At 38.3% G+C, this 19,425-nt stretch overlaps 1 protein-coding gene across 3 annotated transcripts in view; it reads right to left on the bottom strand.

Moving 5' to 3' along the window:
• Positions 1-19,425, bottom strand: part of CA10 (carbonic anhydrase 10) — a 732,369-nt gene that overhangs the window by 25,879 nt on the left and 687,065 nt on the right. For all 3 annotated transcript variants that reach the window (XM_001369655.4, XM_056816569.1, XM_056816570.1), the window contains exon 7: positions 12,643-12,715. In XM_001369655.4, the coding sequence (XP_001369692.1) occupies positions 12,643-12,715 (73 nt within the window). The remainder of the gene's footprint in view (positions 1-12,642; positions 12,716-19,425) is intronic.

The raw sequence follows: 19,425 nt of genomic DNA, 5'->3' as shown, positions 1-19,425 counted from the left end.
TCAACTTCTGTTCTAGTTTGCCAGACACAGGAATCTGGAAGAAACTGTTTAGATAGGTTAGTGTTGAGGGAAGGAAGGAAGAAAGAAAGAAAGGAAGAAAGAAATGAAGGAAGGAAGAAAGAAGATAAAGAAAGTTTACATAGTAGTCCTTAAAATGATTTGATGGCTTTAAGATGCAAACTACTAAAGGAGTTTAACAACATTTATAAGTCACTATATCCCACTTTAAGTCTTTGATAGTGTGCATTTATGAGAGTTTTTGTGTTTGTGTTTAACATTTGTGTATGTATGGCAAATAGCTGTCATATTTAATTCTCATTGTACATTTGGTTATTCCCCTTTAAATAATTTTTCATAGAACTCTGGGATGAGGGTATAAGGAGTCAAGAAACACAGAAGAAGAGTTTTATCCTTCTTTTTTTTTTAAATCTTACCTTCTATTTTGGAATTCATACTAAGTGTTGGTTCCATAGCAAAAGAGAGGAAAGGGCTAGGCAAGTGGGGTTAAGTGACTTACCTAGAGTCACACAGCTAGGAATTGGCTGAGGTCAGATTTGAACATAGAACCTCTTAGCAATAGGCTCACATATGTAGTTGCCCCAGCCATACCTCTCTTTCAGTAGCCAGATTCCCTTATTATGGAACTAGGTCACAATGGAAATAGTACAGAACCGGACAGGTAGATACAGTGTAGCACCCCAACCCTCACTATTTGATCTCAGCAGTATTCTAATTGTTAGAATATTTGAAAGGCAATTTTCCATTTATTTTACATTCTTGGTTTTGATAGAGTATAATTTTACCCAGGAGTTCCTGACAATATTTTTTTTCTGTACTGGTTAGGAATTTGCTTCTCCTATCCTCTTCTACTTTAAAAAAAATCGTTAGCTAAATATTTATTGTTTTATTAGACTTTTTAAAGAATTAGCTTTTAGTTTTGAAGTTTTCTATAGTCTTTTTGCTTTTTATTTCCTCTACCTTTCCCATTCTGTGAGTATATCACTAAAGTCATTTCCATTAAAGGGAAATGGATAATGCATTGCATTTGGTGTTAGAAAGACTTAGGTGGAAATCCTGCCTTAGGCACTTACTAGCTATATAACCTTGGACAAGTAATTTAATCTGTGCCTCAATTTACTCATTTGTAAAATAAGGGAATTGGTTGTAAGGGCCAATAAGGTTCTATTTAGCACTAAATCTATGCAGAGAAAATCTGTGGTATTTTATACACTTAAATTCAATTGTTCTTTCAGAATAGTTCCCATAGCTGCTATGTTCCATGAGTGATAGTCAACCCCTTTTGAAGGTCTAAGAAGAAACATGAGAAGTTGCTGAGAAAGTTTATCATAGCCTAGCATACCCTTCAAAAGAAGACTAAAAAGCCTGGGGACCAAAAATAGAGCTCTAGATGGGCAATTCTGACAAAGGCATTTGAAGAGACTCTTCTTAACAAGAGCTGACACTGAGAAGCTTTTAGTCATCTTCCTTTGTTTCATTCACAAAGATTATCAGAAACACAGCAAAACCATCTTCATTTTGGATTTGGGATTGTCAGTCATTGGATTTTGTGTTAGAAGAGCCTCAGAGGATCATTAGGTCACTGATTGAATTGGTTTTGACTTGGCATGCTCCATAAAGTAAAATACTCCAAGTAAGAGTGAGGGTGGGCATTGAGGAGGCACAATGTAGAGTACTGGGCTTGGAATCAGGAAGACTCATCTTCATGAGGAACCTGAGACACAGAGAGACAAAATGATCTGCCCAGGGTCATACTGTTAGTATCTGAGCTAGGATATGAACTCAGGTCTTCCTGACTTTATCTACTGCATTGTCCCATAGCTGCCTAATTCTCTGAATCTCAGTTTCCCTACATGAAAAAGTTGGAGGTAAGACTAGTGGCAACTCTATCAATTTAATTAAGTAGGTTCTCTGTTCCTCAGTACTTATTTATTAGTTTGTATTACTTGGTGGTTTTGAAAATTCAGTGAAATCCCATTTTTTAAAAACAAAATACCATGTGTGTGAGAAAAAAAGTGACAGGTAAAGAGTTTAAGTGATTTTTTTAAGTCTTTTCAGTCCTTGGGGTGACTGTTGTGAATTTGAATGAAAGAAAAGAAAAAGAGGAACACTGACAATATTCGAATAGAATAACATTTCTTTTGATAATATTTTTAGAAGAAAGAACCAAATTTTAAAGTTTTTGTTATTTCAGAAAATACATTGTGTGTGTGTGTGTGTGTGTGTGTGTGTGTGTGTGTGTGTGTGTGTGTGTGTGTAGGCACAATTACGAGTCAGGAGACTTCCATTTCAGTCTGACTCTTATACTTGGGGTTTAATCTTGGGCAAATTGCTTTCTCTCTCTGGAACCTAATTTAATCCATAGGAAACAAAAGGGTTGGACCAAGTGCTCACTGAGGGCTTTTTCAGCTTTGGCATTCTGTGATTCTATGATTCCTTAAAACAAAAGCTTAGTGATGCCCCACAAACCACAACCTCTCCACTTTCCTTTTCACATCATTCCTTCCCAATGATTCCCTTTTCCCTCAACAAATGACTGTTTGGATTTAGACTAGCCTTCTGCACAGGCCATCCAAGTGGTTCATCACATCTATGCTTCTGGGCAGGGTCAGAAGTAATCTCTACTGGACAATTACAGCCCATGATGGCACGATCATTATAGACTCCGTTACAGCCCATGTGCTGTAACTCTATGTAAGCCAACCAAATGAAAATCTACATTGGCACAGATGGTAATTGGAGGGGTGAATATTTGCCTTATGAAAAATATTCTGTCTTACAAAGTAATCCTAATGGCAATTCCTTAAATAGGTGGTTCCATCACTCTATTTAAATTGTGATTTGATTCATTAAAAAAATTAGGGGGGGGGGATAACTGGGTGGCTCAGTGGATTGAAAGTCAGGTCCAAGGACAGGAGGTCTTGGGTTCAAACCTGACCTACAACACTTCTTTGCTATTTGACCATGGAAAAGTCACTTAACCCCCATAGCCCAAGTTGCTGTCATTCAGTCATTTTCAGAGATGTCTGGTTCTGTGACTCCATTTGGGGTTTTCTTTTCTTTTTTCTCTTTCTTTTTTTATTTTTAAACCCTTACCTTCCATCTTAGAATCAATACTATGTATTGGTTCCAAGGCAGAAGAGCACTAAAGGCTAGGCAATGGGTTCAAGTGACCTGTCCAGGGTCACATGGTGAGAAAGTATCTGAGGCCAGATTTGAACCCAGGACCTCTTGTCTCTAGTCCTGGCTCTCAATCCACTGAGTCACCTGGCTTCCCCCAATATGGAGTTGTCTTGGCAAAGAGGCTGGAGTGGTTTGCCATTTCCTTCTCCAGTCTATTTTACAGATGAGGAAACTGGGAAAAAAGGGTTAAGTGACTTGCCTAGGGTTACATAGTATGTGTCTGAAGACAGAGTTGAACTCATGAAGATGAGCATTCCTATCTCCAAGCCTGGCAGTCTCTCCACTGTACCACCTAGCTTTCTCCTGGTCCAGGAATACTAAAAATAGGTACATTCTTATAAAATATGATCAGGAATTCATTCATTTGGTTTTATTTTTACAGAGTCCAAACCTTAGGCAGATATCCTATAAGACTTTCTGCTCCAGTTTGGGAGAATATTCCCTTGAGGAACAAGAATAAAACAGAAGGCTCTTGTTTATTTGAAATATGACTCCATCTGGAATGATGCAAAGAATGCCCATTCTGGAGAGGGGATATTCGACTACACAAAAACTCTGTACATAGACATATATGCTGTCTGGGATGCCCCAGGCCTGGGTACCAGGCACTTATGATAAAATTATGCATTCTGGGAAACTCATGCTATCTCTATCCCAGGGAATCTCCCGAGAAGTGATCCTTGACTGCAACAGACTGTCTCTTGACATAAACGAATTCTTGCCTGTCTGATTTCACTTAACTTTGGTCCAAATTTTCTCTATTAAAAATTCAATTCAATTCAATGGACATTTAGTGAACCCCTATTGATCAGAGCAACTCGGTGGTGCAGTGGATAGACTGTAGGGTCTGGGGTCAGGAAGACTTGAGTTCAAGTTTGTCCTCAGACATTTAGGGTTACCCTGTGGAAGTCACTAAACCCTGTTTGCTTTAGCTTCCTCACCTGTAAAATGAGCTGGAGAAGGAAAGAGCAAACTACTGTAGCATCCTTGCCAAGAAAATCCCAAATGAGGTCACAAAGAGTCAGACGCATCTGAACAATAACACAGTACCACAGACCTTATGGCATTTAAACTGATTCTGGAAGGAGACAGAAATTCTTAAAAGTCCTAGTGAGAAAAGAGAGCACTCTAGGCTTGGGGGGAAGGCTATGACAAAGGCAAATTTGTTTTCAAGTCATGATACTTCTGTTGAAAAATGGCACCCATCACACCAATCCCCCACTAAGCTATAGTCCCATGTAAGGGCGGATTCAGAACTAGAGGAGTTGGGTTACACTGATGGGTAAGTTTCCTTAAAGCTTGAAAAACCCAAGACTGAGCCTGCTAACCTAGAACATTTTTTCCCCAAAAGAAGACTCAGAAAACTACAGAAAAATATTCATTTACATTCTTTCCTATTTTCCATCTGATAGATTGTGTACTGGATATAAAACTGGGAAAATCTGTGTTGATAACCTGTCACTGATACTTACTAGCTTTCTGATCACTTAACATTTTTGAACTACAGTTTTATCTGTAAAATGGTATTCACCATACTTATGTTCAGTTTATTTGTTTTAGTCCTGTTCAACTCTTTGTGACCACCATGTGAGGTTTTCTTGGCAAAGATCAGTATTTGATCTGAGTGGTGAGCCATTTCCTTCTCTGGTTCATTTTACAGATGTGGAAACTGAGGCAAAAAGTGAGGAGTGATTTGGCCAGGGTCACACTACTAATAAGTCTGGGAGGTCAGATTTGAACTCAAGACGAGGAGCGAGTCTTTCTGATTCTAAGCCTAGTCCTCTATCCACTTTGCCACCTCACTGCCCTCACCATACCTTTAGTTCTCAGCTATTTCTCAGGGTCATTGTGGGATTGAAGTATCAACTTATAGGTGAAAACTTTCACAGATATTAACATGTTATATAATGTTCTTTTGCTATTATTATCTTATTCTCATCTTGTTTAATAGAATAAGGTCACATAGAAATGGCCTTGGGATAACTCACTCTTCTTCTGTATTATTTTATATTTAATGTACTATGGATAATTACATTAGCTGAGAAAATAATTGTTTTTGTGGTTGAATAAAAGAATTAGGATGTAAGCTTGTCTCATGCAAGCTCTCTGAAAGTGTCTTCTAATAGTAGATATTATTCCTAAATCTAGATTTTACATCGGAGGACCTTCACTCAAATCTTGTCTCTGCCACATCCTAACTGGGGGACATTATCCACATGGCAACCTCTCAGGGCCTCTCCAGTTTCTCTATCTATAAGTCGAAGAGGTTTCCTTCAGTGCTGGTAGAGCCCGGGATCATTTCACTTCAGAGACAGATCCCCAGTGAGGTATTCTTGGCTAGGGACAAGTAGGAATGGGGAAGGAATGGAGATGGAAAGAAGTGCCTTCCCTCTTTAGTAGATAAAGTGCCTAGGCTGGAGTCAGGAAGGCTCATCTTCCTGAATTCAAATCTGTCATCACATCCTGACTAGCTGTGTGACCCTAGGCAAGTCACTTATCCCCATTTGCCTCAGTTTCTTCATCTGTAAATGAGCTGAAGGAAGAAATGGCAAATCACTCCAGTATCTTTGTCAAGAAAATCCCATATAGGGTCATGAGAAGTCATCTCTATGACTGAAAAATGTCTCAAGAACAAGGATTGGAGAAAAGACAGTCCCTGAAACAGCTGTGAAGTAGCATATTGTTTAGTGTGTATGTGTTCACTCCTCCTCCTAATGCTCTTATGCATATTTATGGGAGAGTACACCTTAGGTTTTTGAGAGAAATATTTAGTAGCTACTGTTCTTGCTGTGCTATCTTATTAAAAGCCTTCGCTTCAACTTAATTGTGCCTACTTGTTGACTCTTAAAGATAAGTGCACCAGTGGGAGCTCCTGAGCTAGCATTTTAGAAGTGGGGATGCAGAGGCCATCTTTAAAACTCCAGGTAGTTGTTGCCCTTTGTGGGATCTAAACTGGGAGTTTGAGTGCAGGATCTAAAGTGGGAAGGGTATATCCTGAGGGTGCACTGCATTTTAAAAAAATCCAGTGGCTTTCTATTGCCTCCAGGATCAAGTACAAAATGCTCTGTTTGATATTCAAAGCCCTTCATACTGTAGCCCACTTCTTCTACCTTTCCAAGATTCTTCTATATTACTCTAAGATACTTCTATCTTACAAAGTCTTCACCCAGTGATGGTGGCCTCCTGGCTATTCCCTGAGCGAGATAAGCCATCTCTCAGTTCTGAGCTTTCTCTTGAGCTGTCCCCCACACCCAAACACTTCCTCTCTTCTCCAACTACTGACCTCCCTGGCTTCCTTTAAGTCTCAACTAACATCCCACCTTCTATGGGAAGCCACCCCAAACTCCTCTTAATTCCAGTGCCTTCCACCTATTAATTATTTCCTTTTCATCATGTACATAGCCTGCTTTGTATATATTTGCTCATATGTTGTTTCTCCCTTTAGATTGTAAGGTCTTCAAGGGCTGGAACTATCTCTTACCCCTTTCTGTATCTCCTACAATTAGCACAGTGCCTGGAACATAGTAGATGCTTAATAAATATTTATGGGTCAATTGATGAAAAAGGTTTAGGAAGTGCTACTGAGGTCCCATATACATTTAGGGCAACATCTTCAATTATGTAAAATTAAAATTACTATGTAATATCTCCAAATATATTTTATAAGGTTTATTAACAATCAATAATAAAAAGGTAATTCTCTAACAAAATAAATAAAACCACCTTCCCAAGCTAATCTACCTGCTCAAAAGTGCCTGCCCCACCAAAGCCACCATAGGGAGGAAAGACATGGAACTCCACCAAATTTATATCCTGTTTACATCAGCACATAAGTTCAGGAGGTGAGGAGGGTTCTGGGAATCATAGTTTTGCTGGGGATCAGCATTTTCAGGGTAACATTCAAATTACAAAGTATGCCAATTGATAAATAACTGAATGGAATTAAATGACATCATGTCCCATCCAAATTGAGATGATAATGTTAATAGTTAGTATTTATAAAGCACTTATAAATGTTATTTCATTTGACTCTCATAATGACCTTGGCACATAGGTACTATTTTTAACTCCATTTTACAGTTGAGGAAACTAGGGAAGCAGAGGTTAAGTGACTTGCCCAGGATCATCCAACCAATAAGTATCTGAGGCTACATTTTAACTCAAATCTTCCTGATTCTGGGTCCAACATTCTATCCACAGAACTATTTAGCTGCTAGATGTCCAAACAAATTAAATTTTTTATATTTAATGATTTATTATATAAGTGGCATCATGGCAAGTGCCTGGGGCAGGGCAGTGGACTTGTGCCTTCCATCTCCTGGACTGTATCCCAGATAACTGCATTATTCTCACTACTTGGTAACTTGTTGTTCATTCAGTCTTTTTCAGTTATATTCAACTTTTTGTCACATCGTTTGTGGTTTTCTTGACAAAGATACTGGAGTGGTTTGCCATTACCTTCTCCAGTTCATTTCACTAATAAGCAAACTGAAGCAAAAAAGGGTTAAGTGACTTCTCTACAGTCATATAACTAGTAAGTATCTGAGGCTAGATTTGAACTCAGGAAGAGTCATCTTCCTGATTCTAGGCTTGGTGCTTTATCCACTGTCCCACCTAGCTGCCTTAACCACAATTATTTAGATTTCAATATGCATGAAACCTTGAGAATATTTACTAAAAGGGAAGAAAGAGGGCTCTGAATCCTCTCAAACAAAGAATTTCCTTTAAAATATCTCATTTCCTGTACATAGCAAGTGCTTTGGCCATTGATTTTTTTAAACAATATCATTATCCCTGCTGAGCATCTACCCTGGTAATGTGAGAAAGGTTGCTGTATCAGAACAGCTGCAATATATTTTCTCTACTTTGGAGCACAAAATACCAGTTGTTTCAGGGGGTCCCAGTTACCTCAAACTACAAGAGGCAGGAGCTGGGATGGCTTTAGTTCCTTTTGTAACAGACTCCAGATGGTGCCATGCATCACTAAGTTAGACTCCAGATACTTCTCTTTCTACTCTTCCCTGGTGCCATTAGCTATGATCGCACTAAAAGTATGATTAGTGCTAGGAATCTCTTACTATAACACCTTGCAGTTTACAAAACCCTTGTCTGATTCTCACCCCTGTGACAGCTTGGGAAGGAATGATTACTTCCATTTGGAGGAAACCAAGGACTAGAGTGTTAAAATGACCTACTCAAGACCATATGGCTGGCAAATAAGAATAGCTAGCATTTATTGAGTGCTTTAAAGTGATAAAAATAATGATTTATAAATGTTACTTCTTCCCTGGGAGGTAGGTGTAAATATTATCCCTATTTTACAGATGAGGAAACTGAGGCTTAGAGGGCTACATAGTAAGTGTTTGAAGTAAGATTTGAATTCAAGTCTTCTTGATTCCAACTCCTGTGCTCTATCCACTGTACCATTTCTATGCAAATGACAAAGCTAAGACTAGAAACAAGATTTTTGGACCTTCTATCCAATACCTTTTTTTAAAAAACAAAACAAAAATATTTTAACTAACGATTTATTATTATTAATTTATTAATCATTATTAATTAATTATATTAGAAGCAGTGCATGAGGTCCCCAGGTTTGGAATTGGCAATCAGAGTCATAGTTGAACATTGTATTTCCCTCAACACCTCTGTCCAGTGATCTACAAATGGTTAATACTTAATAAGTGCATGTCAAATGAATGACTAAATGAATGAAAATGAAAGAATTTGGGCTTTTGAATCACTGTGCCATGGTCCCCATCACAAAACTTAGTAAAAATCCCCATCCCCATTTTCTCCATCCCCAGTGTATATGAAGGCAGCTCTTATCATGGATGTCTGATATAAATGGAGTTAAAGCATAATGAAGGATCTTATTGAGTCTTTCATCTTTAACAGTCACACCACTTAATATTAATTACAACAGTGTTGGTGAAAAGGAAAAAAATACCCAGATAACATTGACTTAGTGGCTGGCAATCTGTTGATTATGTGTTGGAACCTTCTATGTAATTTCACGGCTTTTTGCAATCTCTAAGCTGCAAATTCACAATTATTTGAAGGCATTTTATTTAATTTTCATGCTTTTTTAATCAAAAAGTTAAAATATAATAATCTTTTATGGGAGGTTATAAAATATGCTATTTACACAAGAGGCAGAAAAATTTCCCTCGGCTGACTATGCTTTGTGTATAGTTAGAAAAGACTGCACAGGAATACTGATTAGGAAAGAATAGTTATTATCCTAACAGCTTAATTTTTGCTGATTAAATGGTGCCCATCTACACTGTCCTCCATAGGCTAGGCTTCTGCACTGAAGCAGATGAGGGAGTAAGGAAGAGAAGGAGAAGTCCTTCATGAATTCTACATATAGGCCTTGAAAACATTCACCTCCCCAATTCATTAAGGCTTACAAATAAACTGTTTCCTCAGAAAGGGATGACACAATCAAGTCAAGTCAATAAGAATTTATTAAGTTCCTTTTATGTGCCAGAGGTAGTGCTTTGTGCTGACCGGTAATTAGAGCAGGAGCTGTAGAGAATTTCATGGTCTTAAAACATATACATGGCCTCAGACACGTCCTAGCTGTGTGATTCTGGGCAAGTCACTTCACTTCCCTTGCCTAGCTCTTACTATTCAATACACAGTACTGATTCTAAGAGAGAAGTTAAGGGTTTGAAAAACAACAATAGCATGGACTCCAATGAAAGTTGAATGCAGCATGTAAGGAAGTTTGGGATTCAGAGTCCTATAAGGAAACTTTATTTGGAATAAATGACTTGGCTTCGAATCCACTGGCAAATGACAAGCTTTTTTGGGCCTCAGTTTCCTCCTCTGTAAAATGAGGGAGTGGGACTAGATTGTTCCTAAGGTTGTTTTTTACTCTAAATCTATCATATGATCTTGTTACTGAACCTTGTAATACGGGCCTTAGATTATGAGTCTTCAGTAATTCCCCCAAACTCTCTTACTATACAACTTTCTATATCTCTTAGCTTGAAAGATTGAGTGTTGGCTGTTCGACTCTGGACTATCCACTAGTGATCCTGGAGCTTTTCTACCTTAGAACCTTCCAATAGTAGTCATTGCCACATTCTGCGTGAGATGAGCTGATTTGGTAAACTATGTGAGAAATCACAGCTTTTAAGCAGAACTTGGCCATTTTCATGGGAAGAAGGCATCTTCTTCATTTAAAAAAATGCCCTCTGTCTTAGTATCAGTTCTTTTTTTTTTAATTTAATTTTCATTGTCATGCAAAACACACTTCCATATTGGTCACCATTATAAAAACACACTCGTACATAACCAAAACCCCAAAATAAAACCATTAAAAACACCGATGGGAAAGATAGTGGGTTTTGATCCACATCCACCCAATTCTAATAGTTCTTTCTCTGGAGCTGGATAGAATTTCTCCATATTGTTTTTCAGGATTGCCCCAGATCATTGCATTGATGAGAGTAGCCAAGTTTTCACAGTTGATCATTGTCTGATATTGTTGTTACTATGTACAATGTTCTCCCGGTTCTGCTTATTTCCCTCTGCATCAGTTCATGCAGATCTTTCCAGCTTTTTCTGAAATCATCCTGCTTATCATTTCTTGTAGCACAATAGCATTCCATCACCAATGTATGTCATGATTTGCTCAGTCATTCCCCAATTGATGGACATTCCCTCAATTTCCACTTCTTTGCCTATGTATCTATTCTAAGGCAGAAACATGGCAAGGGTAGGCAACCAGTGTTAAGTGATTTGCCCAAGGTCACACACCTAGGAAGTATCTGAGGTCAGATTTGAACTGAGGTCTTCCCAACTCCAGGCCTGGCACTATGCATTGTACTACTTAGCTTCCCCAAGAAGTTGTCATCTTGTCTCTTTTAACTGGGGTCAGAGATTTAGATCTGTAGCTTAGAGGTCATCTAGTTCAACTCCTCTTTGCTAAAAGATGAGGAAACTAAGGCCTACATGACCTGCCCAAGGTCACCAGTAAATAAATGGCAGGATCAATATTTGAACTCAGGGTCTCTGACTCCAAATTCATTTCTCCTTCCATTCCACCACACTGCCTTTAATTTGGAAATTGAAAATGTTAGAGTCAGAGGGGAAAGAAGGAAAAAAAAAGCATTTATTAGGATTCTACTATGTACCAGGCACTTTGCTTAGCACTTTACAAATATCATCTCATTTGATTCTCACAACAAACCTAGGGAACAGGTGTTATTATTATCCTCACTTTATAGTTGAGGAAATTGAGGCAAGCAGAGGTGAGTGGCTTGTCCAAAATCACCCAAAATAACCAGATTTGAACTACAAGCCTTCTTTACTCCAGGCCCAGTGCTCTATCCATTGTGCTACCTGACTGTCTCTGGAAGGATCTTGGGAAGTTAAAGTTCGGGGCTCTTATCCTACTCTATCACAAATTCTTGTGAGCTAAAAATGCTCTCACAAAATAATAAAAATAATAATAACGATGATGACAAAAACTGACATCTGACTATAAAACACTTTCAGGTTTTCAAATACATCATCTCATTTGACCTTCACCATAACCCTGCCAAATAGGCACAGTAGATATTATAAGAGAAATAACATGGTACAATGAAAAAGAATTCTGGATTGGGAGTACCTAAGAATAGTTGGAGCTCAGATCTATCACTTACTACTTGGATGTTCTTTCTTCTAGCAGATTTTAGACATACTTGTCCCCCTCCCATCAGATATGTGCTAATTTGCAAGGCTTTCTCAACCCCCTCAGCTTCCTAGGTTGTGGTTAGAACAATTACAAAAAGAAACCATTCTCCTCCTTTCCTTTGGGACCATGATATGAACCTTCAGGATGCTTCTGTCCTTCTCGAGAGTATCTGGAGAGGAATGCATCTATGTAGATTCCTATGGCTAAGAGAGAACATGTAGAAATGGGGAGGGGGAATCTCCTCTGTGTGTTCTTGAGCTAAGTTCCAAGGACATACCTAAGAATCTCCTGAAACAATTTGTCACATTATAAGAGAGATGAAGAGACCCAGCCCCATTTCAGACACTTGAACATGGCTAGGCTCTGTCCATGGTACTTGACAGTCACTTCTCAAGCCTACCTGTGGAGTTTCTATATTAATCTGCAGGACTCAGAATGTTGACCAGGCAATGCCACCATCCAGACAACACATAAGTCCCCTAGCTCATTACTACTCCCCAAAATAATGATGATCATTATCATTATCATAATTATCATACTAGTTGGGCATAGGAGAAAACAATGCCCTGGTGACTTTTGTTCCTTCTAAGCTGCCCCTTGGCAAAATATGGTTCACCAGAGTGGCTTCTGATGGAATAAAAAGCTCACTTATTTACAAGGGATCTTAGAAAAGGTTCTGATCCAAGTTTTTGTCTTAAGATAGGAGACTCAAAGATTGGTTGTCATATAGGATACAAAACTGGACTTACTTTTATACGTTATTCTTGTGATGGTATCTCTGTTGAGCATTCGATTAAGAAATGGATTTGATGAATCAGAAACCTAAGGGTGAAGAAAAAAAATTAATGACTGAATCTATATCGTCACAAAATAAACATCAACAAAGTTTAATTTTGGGTGGGGGAGAGAATAAGGGAAAAAAGGACGGTCCAGGCCAGAGATGAACCCTGAATGCATCTGATATTCATCAAAGATGAAGGAAGCAGATCTCTTCCAAGTCACAAGTAAGAAAGGTAATTCATTGTTTTCAGAAATGAGCATCCATCATATCCAGTCTACTGGAAAACTAAAAGCTTACTTTTTGTCCTTCAATTCAGCACAATTCAATTTAACCATTTGCATCTATTACATGTAAGGCTTTCAAGGATGCCAAGCTATCCACTGATGCAAAAGCTTCTCTCTTTAGCATTCATTTCCCCCCAGTAATGCTATATGCTGTGAATCATAGAATACTTGTGACTCAGAATTACATGTGTTCAAAAAGACAGTGTGAGTGATGTGGCTACCTTTTCATATTCCCTTCTGCATGATCTTTGTTCCATACTGGTCTAATTCTTTTCTTTTCTCATTGTTCCACTTCTGACTCTTCACCCATGTATTAAAGACACTCCCTTCCTTGACTCCAGTGGAGAGAATTCGTCTGAAGGAACTGAGATTCAGTTTCCTTCAAAGTACATTTCAATTTTTATCTCCTATATTTGATTTTTCTTGTTACTCTAGTTATTATTATTCTTTATCTCTTGGTTTATACAAATTGTGTTTTTTGAATATGGGTACACATTTTATTCTCCTCCTGCCTCCACAAGTAGAAAATAAGCTCCTTGAGGCACTATCTCATTTTTATTATTTTGGATTTTATACTCCAAATTTCTATCACAGTGTGATACATACTACCAAAGATCTAGAACTAGAAGGGACCCAAGAGAAAATCTAATCCAAACCCCTTGCAATACAAATGAAGCATCTGAGGCCTGGAGAGGCTAAGTGACTTGTTTAAGCCCACTCAAATTTTGTAATGTAGCTAGATAGAGTAGTGGGCCCAAAGTCAGGAAGACTCATTTTAGTCTCAGGCACACTACCTGTGTAATGTTGGGTAAGTCACTTCACCCTGTTTGCCTCACTTTCCTCATCTATAAAATAAGCACAAGAAGGGAATGGGAAACCATTCCAGTAACTTTGCCAAGAAAACACCAAATGGGGTCATGAAAAGTCAAACATAACTAAAAAACTACCGAACAACAAGTTGACTAAATTCTAGGATATTGCTAATGACTCCATGTAAAAAAAAGTGATATCAAAATAACCTGCAAGACAAGGAAGTCTTAAAAAGAGGTGTGGAATGGCTATGTAATAAGAATGGGTGATAGCAGATATATGGGCCCAGAGATGCACTGGTATCCACAAAATACCAAAAGAGCCAAAGAGGAGGTTTCTGGTATGTTGGGTGTATCTTCTATTTATGGAAAAGATTTATGGAAAGACATAAGAATCACACAGATATGAAAGGATTGTGATCTCTACTTGGAGATGAAGCCATCGGTCCTTTGAAATATAAGCAAAACATTGTGCTAGGCACTAGGGGAGATACCAAGATGGCATTGAGCATGGTCCTTGTCTTCAAGGAGTAAAGAGTTTATCTCTAACCCAGGTGTGGGTCACCTTCCCTAACAAGAGTGCCATTAAGGGGTTTCACAGCAAAATAGACAATTATGTTTTTTATATGACACAGGGATATTGCATTTTGAGGTTCTCATCATATGTTTTATACACATAAGTTCTGTTATATTTTCTTCTTTCTCTGGTGAACAAAATAAGGCTACTGTAGTATGGTTAGGTTTGAGATGCTTAAATAAGAACACTGTCATTTATAGAATATCGGCAAGTCAGTTACCAAACATTTATTAATCCCATCCTATGTGTCAGGTACCATGTTGGGGATGCACAGAGGTTAAAAAAAACCCAGTCCCTTTTCTCAAGAAGCTCACATTCTAATGAATGATTCATCATGTAAATAAGTAATATAAATAACTCAGTCTGTAGTTATTAGATAGGCAAATGAGTAGCAATCTGAAATGGAAGGCATGAGTAGCTAGAGGGTCTGGTGAAAGTCTCCTCCAAAAGACTGGATCTGAGCTATATCTTGAAGGAAGCCAAGAAAATTACAAGGTGGAGGAGTGAGGGTGTAAGATGCAGGAAGGCTAGAAAAGTAGGAAAGGGCTTGGTTATAAAAACCTTTAGATGCCAAATGGAGGACTTTCCTGGATAATCACTTTTGAATGCTGCTATCCTGATGTGTAAGCATCTATCTCTTACTGCAGTAACCTACCTGTTCTGGTTTATTATGTTTCTAGCTGGAAGTTATGACTCATCTACCATAAAAATAGATCTATATTAGGGGTTGGGAATGTCACAATAATGTATCCAATAGGTAAAGTTGAGTTTGAAAATTGTATTGATTACTTATGTTCCTTCTGTTTTGCTTCATAATTTTGAGGTGTGTGTGTGTGTGTGTGTGTGTGTGTGTGTGTGTGTGTGTGTGTGGCAGCACAGTATAATGGATAGGGGATTAGATTTGATTCAGGAAGAACTGTGTCAAAGAGACTGTCTCATACTCTTATTAGTTGTATGACCCTGTGTGCTTAAACTTTCCTGTCTCAATTTCCTCATCTATAAAATGAGAACATCAGACACAGTGGCCTCCAAAGTCCCTTCTAGCTGTAATCTATAACTGAACAACATACAGACAGTTTGGTGATATTTGGCAGAGGCAGATTTCTGCCCACTTGAGAAATGTATGAATCTAATTCTGGTTCTTTTCAGAGATATGTAAGCACAGAACCAAATGCTACCTCCCTCTGTAGGTTGACCTTCAGCTATTTAAAAGATATTTCATGGATTACTCTCTGAACCAAGGGTTCCTAAGTTATGGTTTATAAATTTGCTTTAAAATATTTTGGTAACTGTATTTTGATATAATTGATATTTGATAATCTTTTATATGTTATTTTATATATTTAGAAACATTATTCTAAGAAGATGTCCATTGGCATCACCAGACTACTAACGGGGCCCATGATTAAAGGTTAAGAATTCTCTCAGTGCATCCTCCAGAAAGAGAGAGAAACAAAAATGTTGTTTATGATTGGTAATAAATGTGCTGTGGTCCCATATAGGCATTTTGGGCCATTGTATATGGAAATTTGGTCACCATTAAACTCCAGGAATGAGACCTTTAAGCATTGATTAAGAACAATTAAATAAATTTCAAAAGTACACAGAGATGATTTGTGGATTTTAGCATATTGGTGCCATGCATGGGCAGAAGACTAAAATAAAAAAAGATAATGTAAGTGAGCTTAAGTGGAGAGTTAATGGTGTGTGGAAGAGCTGCAATTATAGCCAAATTTTAGTTCCCTTTGGCCACTGGGTAGGATAGGGTGAGACGATAGGGAGAGTGAAGCAGGGGTTAGAGGGATATTCATAAAGTCCACAGATAAGCCTATTCCTCATTTGACACCAATATTTCCAACCCTTTCTATCATCCAACTTTTGATTAGAGTTGCAAGCCATGAGCTTCTAACTTTATAGACTGAATTTTTCCTCTTATCTTCCAATCTTGTAAGGTTTTCAGTGCAGTGCACTCAGATATTTTCCTAGGAAGTAATTCCTGTGAACATGTGGCCTTACAACTCCTACCCTAACACCCTGTGGGTTGGCCACATCTACTGAAGACCAAGAAAGGAAAGTTCTTTCCAACAAAGACCATGGCAATGTCAAATGATTCAACAACAGAAACCAATATGATTGTATCAATGGAAATGACATTAAAGAAAAATCATTACCATCCATTTTTCCATTGTACCCTAAGGGCTATGGTACCTTTCCATCTACCTTGTAATTGAAATTTTCCATGTCTGTTTTCCCCTTTAGAATGTGTGCTCTTTGAAGCTCTTACCTTTAGATTTGTATCTTCAAGATTTAGTGTAATGCTTTGTACATAACAAGTTCCAATAGATTGTTTCCTCATTCATTAATCTGGTTTAGATAGAAGTTGCATGGAGTTTATGACAAATGCTACATTTCAGTGTATACCTATGTGTTTTTTCCTCCTTAGAAAGATTTCTTACTTTAGGGGTGCCACCTACTATCCACTTTTACTATTGCTCGCACAAGTGGGTTCTGTTGGTTCCAAAAGTATCTCATCAGGCTTTTGACTTCTTAACATGTGTCCTGAGAACATCTTTAACACTTTCTCCTTTCTGATGGGGAAGCATTACTATTTCTAGTTCTGCCTTGGGAAAATGGTCCTATGGTTCATTAATATTGTGCATGTTTTTGGTTAAAAGACTTTCTACATCTATTGTCATTTATTTTCCTTCCAAGAGTTCATATAATGATGTATCACATACGTATTAATAATAATATAATAACTGATAGCAATAACAATAACACTTATGAGGTGGTGGCTATTTCCTTTTGTGTGTGTGTGTGTGTGTGTGTGTGTGTGTATGTGTGTGTGTGTTAGACCTGTGTTTTCATCAGCGTAGGGAACCCAGTGTGAAAACTCTTTCCTGCTCATGAGGATTTGGCATTTTATAGTTTTAATGGGATACCTAGAGCATTAATGGGCTAAGTGATTTGCCAGGGTCACATTTGAACCTAAGTCTTCTGGATGTCAAGGCTAGCACTCCAATCATGCTGTGTATAAAGCTACATTAAAATAATAAATATTACTCTTTCTCTGTTTGGATAATCTGCAGCCTAGAGAAGTGGCACTGAACAACTGGGAATTACACATGTTTGAAAAAGACAAGAAGGGGTTACCAATGCTTGGATCTGAGAAGTATACAAAAAGCTCAGAAATAAACCTGGAAGAACAAGAAAGGCAGTGGACAATAAGAGACAGGAGCAATTGCCCTTAGTCCACTGACCTCAAGTAGCTACTTGTATCAGGGAATGAGTTATCAGCCCCAATCAACATACAAGCTGCCAAAGGGACCACTGCAGTGACCTGGGGGTGAGCTGGGGAGAGTGAATGGCCAGGGAGGGGATTGAGTATTGCTGCACACATATTTCCTCTTCTCTTGCTAAATACATCAGCAATTTTGCAGGCAAAAAAAAAAAAGCTGTGTTCTAAGCTGATCACTCAGTGTAAGCCACAGTGAGTCGATATTACAGATGTGATTTTCAGTAACCAGGGCTCCAAACCAAGGAGGTTGAAAGCATAAGGCATGCCAAGAAACCTCAAATAGAGAGACCAGCAGGGACAGCTCATAATGGTGTGTAAGAGTTGGACATTTTCTCTATCACTTGTCTTTTCAATTGCACATGGAGCATAAGTGGATGTCTGAATTTTTGGCTTTGGAACAGGTTGCTAAAACAGAGGTGAAGTAAGCAAATGACACAAATATCCCCTTTGTGAAATATATTATTACTAGATAAGAAAGTTCTCAGAATAGGGAAGAGTCCCCTGATTGAGTTCATGGAATGGCTTTTCATAGCTTAGTCAGGCAGATGAACCTGTATTATAAGACTTTGCTTGTATTTGTGGCTAGCATTTGGGAATGCTTAAATCTGATTTTTTTTTCTCCTTGATCTGCTTTTTTTCCCAAGGATCACAGGATCATGGGTCTGGAGGAGGAAAGGTCACAGAGGAAGTAGCTAGAATTAAAACCCAAAGCTTCTGACTTCAACTTCCATGTTCTTCCCACAATACTATGCCACTTGGAAAATGGTACTAGGAAGGTCAAATCAAAGACAACCAGAGGTCAGCTTGGTCCAGCTTGTTCATTTTACAGATGGGGGTAACTGAATCTTGTAGGGAGGTTGTGGCTTGACTGGTTAACCCAGATAGCATCAAGAATGGGATTTGAGAACATTAGTGCTTTCTTCACTATGCTATACAACAAGAGATAAATAGGATGTTTAGAGTAGGAGGTGACACTAAGAATTTCAGAGGTAGCATCAGATGGATTATCTGGCAGGAAGTAGTCTGTAAGGCAGGGGCTCACATGTGGTGTGAGGACTGCAGTTTAGGCATTCAGTCTCTAAAAGGCTCCCCATCACTATCCTAGTCTGTTCTTAAAGAGACATGCAAAGAGCTGGCATGGGGCAAAAAGTCTGGGGAGTGGACATCAATCTGGTATTCCTGGTGATTATTGTTTGAGGTATCATTGAGAGGCATTATAGTAATATTGGTAGGAACATGGAAGCTGCAGTGAGAGGGTTTGGGTTTGAATTCTGAATCTGATACTTAATTTCTATGTGACCTTGCCCTCTCTAGGCCTCAGTTTCCTTATTTATAAAATAAAGGGGCTGGGTTAGCCAATCTCTTTTCTCCCTTCAGTTCTAAATCATGTGCTCTGACAAAAGAGAACAGTATATGACTAGGAAGTAACTGTCGATATTCTAACATCTTTCCCTTTCTCTCTATCCCTGCCATTCCTTCTCTTTCCCCTAGCCCCTTTTCTTTCCCCCCTTTTGTAGAGAAGTTTTTGTTAAGTAAGAGTTCATTAGGAAAAAGAGTTTAGTAGTATTGATAAGATATATAAGAGAGAATTATAAATTGGGTTTCTTTAAATCTGAATAGAATCTCAGAGATGGATTATGGGTAAAAGAGAATTTTCTCAAGGTGCTTTGAGAGGCAGTTAATGCAATGGACTCACCCTTTGGGCTGACCCTGTTCTGAAAGGAGGTCCTAAGAGTTGCTTGGTGAAGTTTTTTTTTCATTTTCTCATTTTTTTTTTCCACAT

Source organism: Monodelphis domestica, chromosome 2 (assembly GCF_027887165.1).
Source record: "Monodelphis domestica isolate mMonDom1 chromosome 2, mMonDom1.pri, whole genome shotgun sequence".
Taxonomy (NCBI): domain Eukaryota; kingdom Metazoa; phylum Chordata; class Mammalia; order Didelphimorphia; family Didelphidae; genus Monodelphis; species Monodelphis domestica.
Note: the sequence above shows the minus strand (reverse complement) of the source record. Positions and strands in the feature narration are given on the sequence as shown.